We start from the raw sequence: 4,079 nt of genomic DNA, 5'->3' as shown, positions 1-4,079 counted from the left end.
GTAGAGGCGGGGTCTCGCTCTTGCTCAGGCTGGCGAAACATCTTTTTTGATTGTTTTGTTTTTTGTATTGAAATATACCTAACAGAAAAGTGCATTACTTATATGTCTAGCGCAGTGAATTTTACAAATTTAACACGAATTGGTCACAACTGTGTCTGGATCCAGATCAAAAAGCAGAGCGTTACCAATACCCCAGAATCCCTCCCTGTGCCCCTTTCCAGTCTCTGTCCTACCTCCCAAGGATAACTTATCCACTTATCATGACTTCTAACAACTTAGGTTGATCTTTCTGGTTGTTCATCTTTATGTAATGGAGTCATATAGTATCGACTTTGCATATGGTTTTTTCATTTAACATTATGTTTGTCATATGCTTACAAACTGTGCATAGTTGTGTTCTCCTTGCTGTATAGTATTCCATCCTGTGAATACATTACAATTGATGTATTTATTCTGTTAGCCATGGGCATTTGGGTTAATTTTCTGTATTTACCAATTAAGAGCAATGCTTCCGTGCATATTATATATGTCGTTTTTGGTGTACATATGTATGCATTTTTGTTAGGTGTATACCAGTGGTTCTCTATGGAGGGGTAGGGCAGTTATGACACCCAAGGGATATTTGGCAATGTCTGAAGATATTTTTGGTTGTCACAACTGAGGTATTGTGCTGTTAGCATCTAGTAAGTAGAGGCTAGAGACGCTATTTCACATCCTGTAACACAATACAGCCCCCCAAACAAAGTTTCAGCTGGTCTAAAATGTCACTAATGCCAGGGTCAGTAAACAGTGGTTATGTATATTTATAGGTAGAATTACTGGATTACAGGTTAAGAATATGTTCAGTTTTAGTAAACACAGCTCAAGAGTTCTCTAAAGCATTTGTACCAGTGTATATTTCCGTCAGCAGATTGAGAGTTTCAGGTGATTTACATACTCACCAACACTTTTTTTTTTTTTTTTGGCATTTTAGTTAAACCAGTGGTTGTAGAAACTTTTTAAAAAGATTAGAATATCTGGCAGTTAGTCTATAAATAAGTTATTTAGTTTGCTTGTTACTACTTTTTTCTGATTTTTAATAATAGTATAGGTTTATTGTAGTAGTATAGGTTAATTATAGAAAATTTAGAAAATGAGATAAAAACACTTAAACTATCCTGTCACTGTTCACATGTTGGATTATTTGCTTTCATTTCCCCCTCATTGGAATTTTGCTTATCAGGGTCTTGCTCTGTTGGCCTGGGCTAGAGTGCAGTGGTGTCATCATAGCCCACTGCAGCGTCAGACTCCTGGGCTTAAGCAGTCCTCCTGCCTCAGCCTCCTGAGTAGGTGGGACTACAGGTGGTGCACGCCACCAAACCTGGCTGATTTTTTTTTTTTTTGTAGAGATGGGATCTCACTGTGTTGTTTAGGGTGGTACATAAAGTTTTATATCCTATTACTAACTATTGGTTCGTAATCATACTCTTTAAAATTGGGGTCTCACAAATTGTTCTTCCCAGAATGGTTTGGCATTCCTATTTAGCTTAATCTTTTTAAGTCTTAATGTAGAAGTCTCTTACAGCCACGTGCTGAAGGCTAGTACTGAACCCTAACTTCTAACTCTTAGTCCTCACTTTAATACCCAAGTGCTAATTTTAAACCCAACATTGCAATTTGAATTCCTGGTTAATGCATTCTCCTCAACCTTAATTCCCATTGTTTTTAAGAAGAAATAAAAATAGATTTATTATAGCACTTATTTTCTGATTTCAAAGGTATTAATAACTTTATTGCAGATAATTTGGAAAGTAAGAAAAGCATAATAAGAAAGAAATACAAATATTCTCCATTCTAATGGGGGTTGCCTGCCTACCACTATAGTATCATATATGTTCTTAATATAGAACTGAGACCTTTTTTCATGCCATTAAGTATTGATATTTGTCTATGATATTTTATAGTGGTTATATTGTAATTGATGGTTCATCAAAATTTTAAATAAAGATTCGAAAAGAAGAATCATTAAGAAAAAGATTCCTATCATCAAGTGTGAAACTTCATTTGTTAGAATTTCTTGGATTTGTTAAGTATATGGAAACTTGCTATAATATTACTATAAATGAAGTTTAGTATAAGCCATAGTTGTTGGTTATCATTATATTTGCTTAACTTACTAGGATTCTTTGAATACTCTTCCTTTCTCTCTAGGTACGCAGACAGCACATGGAAAGGTGCTTACATTTCTTGGTGGAGGAGCTTAAAGTTGTTGATTCTTTAGAAGCACGAAATCGTATCTTCTTCGTTTCGGCAAAGGAAGTTCTTAGTGCCAGAAAACACAAAGCACAGGGGATGCCAGAAGGTGGTATGTATTAATTATAGGGTTCCTTTTTAAATATAAAAATGGGTTATAAAATCCAGAAATCTTACCTTGTTTATATGCCAGGTTTTAAAATCTTTGCCTGTGTATTACAGGTGGGGCACTTGCTGAAGGATTTCAGGCAAGATTACAGGAGTTTCAGAATTTTGAACAAATCTTTGAGGTAGGAATTTTGTCAGTGTGTTGGCCAATAACAAAACTCTTGCTGGTAATGATGGAGAGTGATGGTAATCTTCTGTTTTCATTGTTTATCTTTGTCAATAACCTTTGCTGTTATTTAGTGTAGTTACTGACACAGCAACTGAAACATGGAAAGTTTGAAGAAAGGGAGCTCCTGCAAAATGGATGATATGTAAGAACTGAGACTAACAGATTATAATTTCTTCCTTATTCTTTTTGTTTATGTATTTATATATAAGTGAGAAACTATTTTCTAATATTGCTTATATTGTACAATGAATGAAATTCTCTGTACTCAATAGTTTGGAGCAAGAGCAAACAAATATAATTGCTGTTGGAACAGATGATAGAGCAAAGTGTGAAGATTATCTTTTTTTCTTTTGTTCCATAATATTAATAGAGATATATAGAACATGATTAATGCCATTTGACAAAATTTTATTACATTTCTAAACTGTATTACAACATGTTCATTCTCCACATTTTGTGCCAAACCTTCTGAAGAAGCAAATGAGTACGAAAGCAGTTAAAATACAGTTCTAGTACTTTAGGAATCTGGTGGGAAACTACAGAAATGTATGAATGGCTGATGCGTGTGCAGCATCAGGGAGAGAATATAATTTATTATGTTGCATGATAGGTGTTTTATTCAGAGACATTAAAACTCATCCTACATTTGTTGAAAAGTTCTTTAGGTGTTAATCTCCTAAACTCTTATTTAGTCCTATATGATGCAGTTTTGCTTGGATTCCATATTACTTTCCCACTTATGCATGAACACAAAGACTTTAGCATTAAAGAAACCTCCATCTGTAATTATTCCTCCTTATAAGTAGTAACTGCCTTAATAGGAGGAACATGAATGTTGAATATACTTGGCAGAATTTCTTTTCTTTTCTTTTCTTTTTTTTTTTGAGACAAGGTCTCACTCTGTTGCCCAGGCTAGAGTGCAGTGGTGCAATCATAGTTCACTGCACCTTCAAACTCCTGGGTCAAGTGATCTTCCTATATTTGGCAGAATTTTTAAAATGAAAATTTGCAGCCAGGCACAATGGCTGACACCTGTAATCCCAGCGCTTTGGGAGGCCGAGGTGGAAGGATTGCTTGAGGCCAGGAGTTGAAGGTTACAGTGAGCTAAGATTAGGCCAGTGTACTCTAATCTGGGCGACAGGGTGAGACTCAGCCTCAAATAAAAAAATGCTTACTGTCTTTCGTTTTTAATTTGGTGAGAGATAAAGAGGTCCTTAGACCGATGATGACAAAGTGGAAGAAAGAAAACCAACAACCAGCTGTCTCGGTAAGATCTCTAATTGTCCTGAGGCCCCTGGGATATCAGTAGATGTCCTCTTAGCCAAACTGTAGGCTACATGAGGACCCAGTTACCCAGAGATCATTGTTTTTGTTTTTTTTTTTTTGAGACAGAGTCTCACTCTTTTGCCCAGGCTAGAGTGCTGTGGCGTCAGCCTAGCTCACAGCAACCTCACACTCCTGGGCTCAAGCAATCCTCCTGCCTCAGCCTCCTGGTAGCTGGGACTACAGG

General features: G+C 36.2%; 1 protein-coding gene across 1 annotated transcript in view; it reads left to right on the top strand.

Moving 5' to 3' along the window:
• Nucleotides 1-4,079, top strand: part of MFN1 (mitofusin 1) — a 64,069-nt gene that overhangs the window by 17,105 nt on the left and 42,885 nt on the right. The window contains exons 8-9 of the mRNA XM_012639322.1: nucleotides 2,191-2,344; nucleotides 2,455-2,586. Of these exons, the coding sequence (XP_012494776.1) occupies nucleotides 2,191-2,344; nucleotides 2,455-2,586 (286 nt within the window). The remainder of the gene's footprint in view (nucleotides 1-2,190; nucleotides 2,345-2,454; nucleotides 2,587-4,079) is intronic.

This window comes from Propithecus coquereli, unplaced genomic scaffold (genome assembly GCF_000956105.1).
Source record: "Propithecus coquereli isolate 6110/MARCELLA unplaced genomic scaffold, Pcoq_1.0 Scaffold14, whole genome shotgun sequence".
Classification (NCBI taxonomy): Eukaryota; Metazoa; Chordata; class Mammalia; order Primates; family Indriidae; genus Propithecus; species Propithecus coquereli.
Note: the sequence above shows the minus strand (reverse complement) of the source record. Positions and strands in the feature narration are given on the sequence as shown.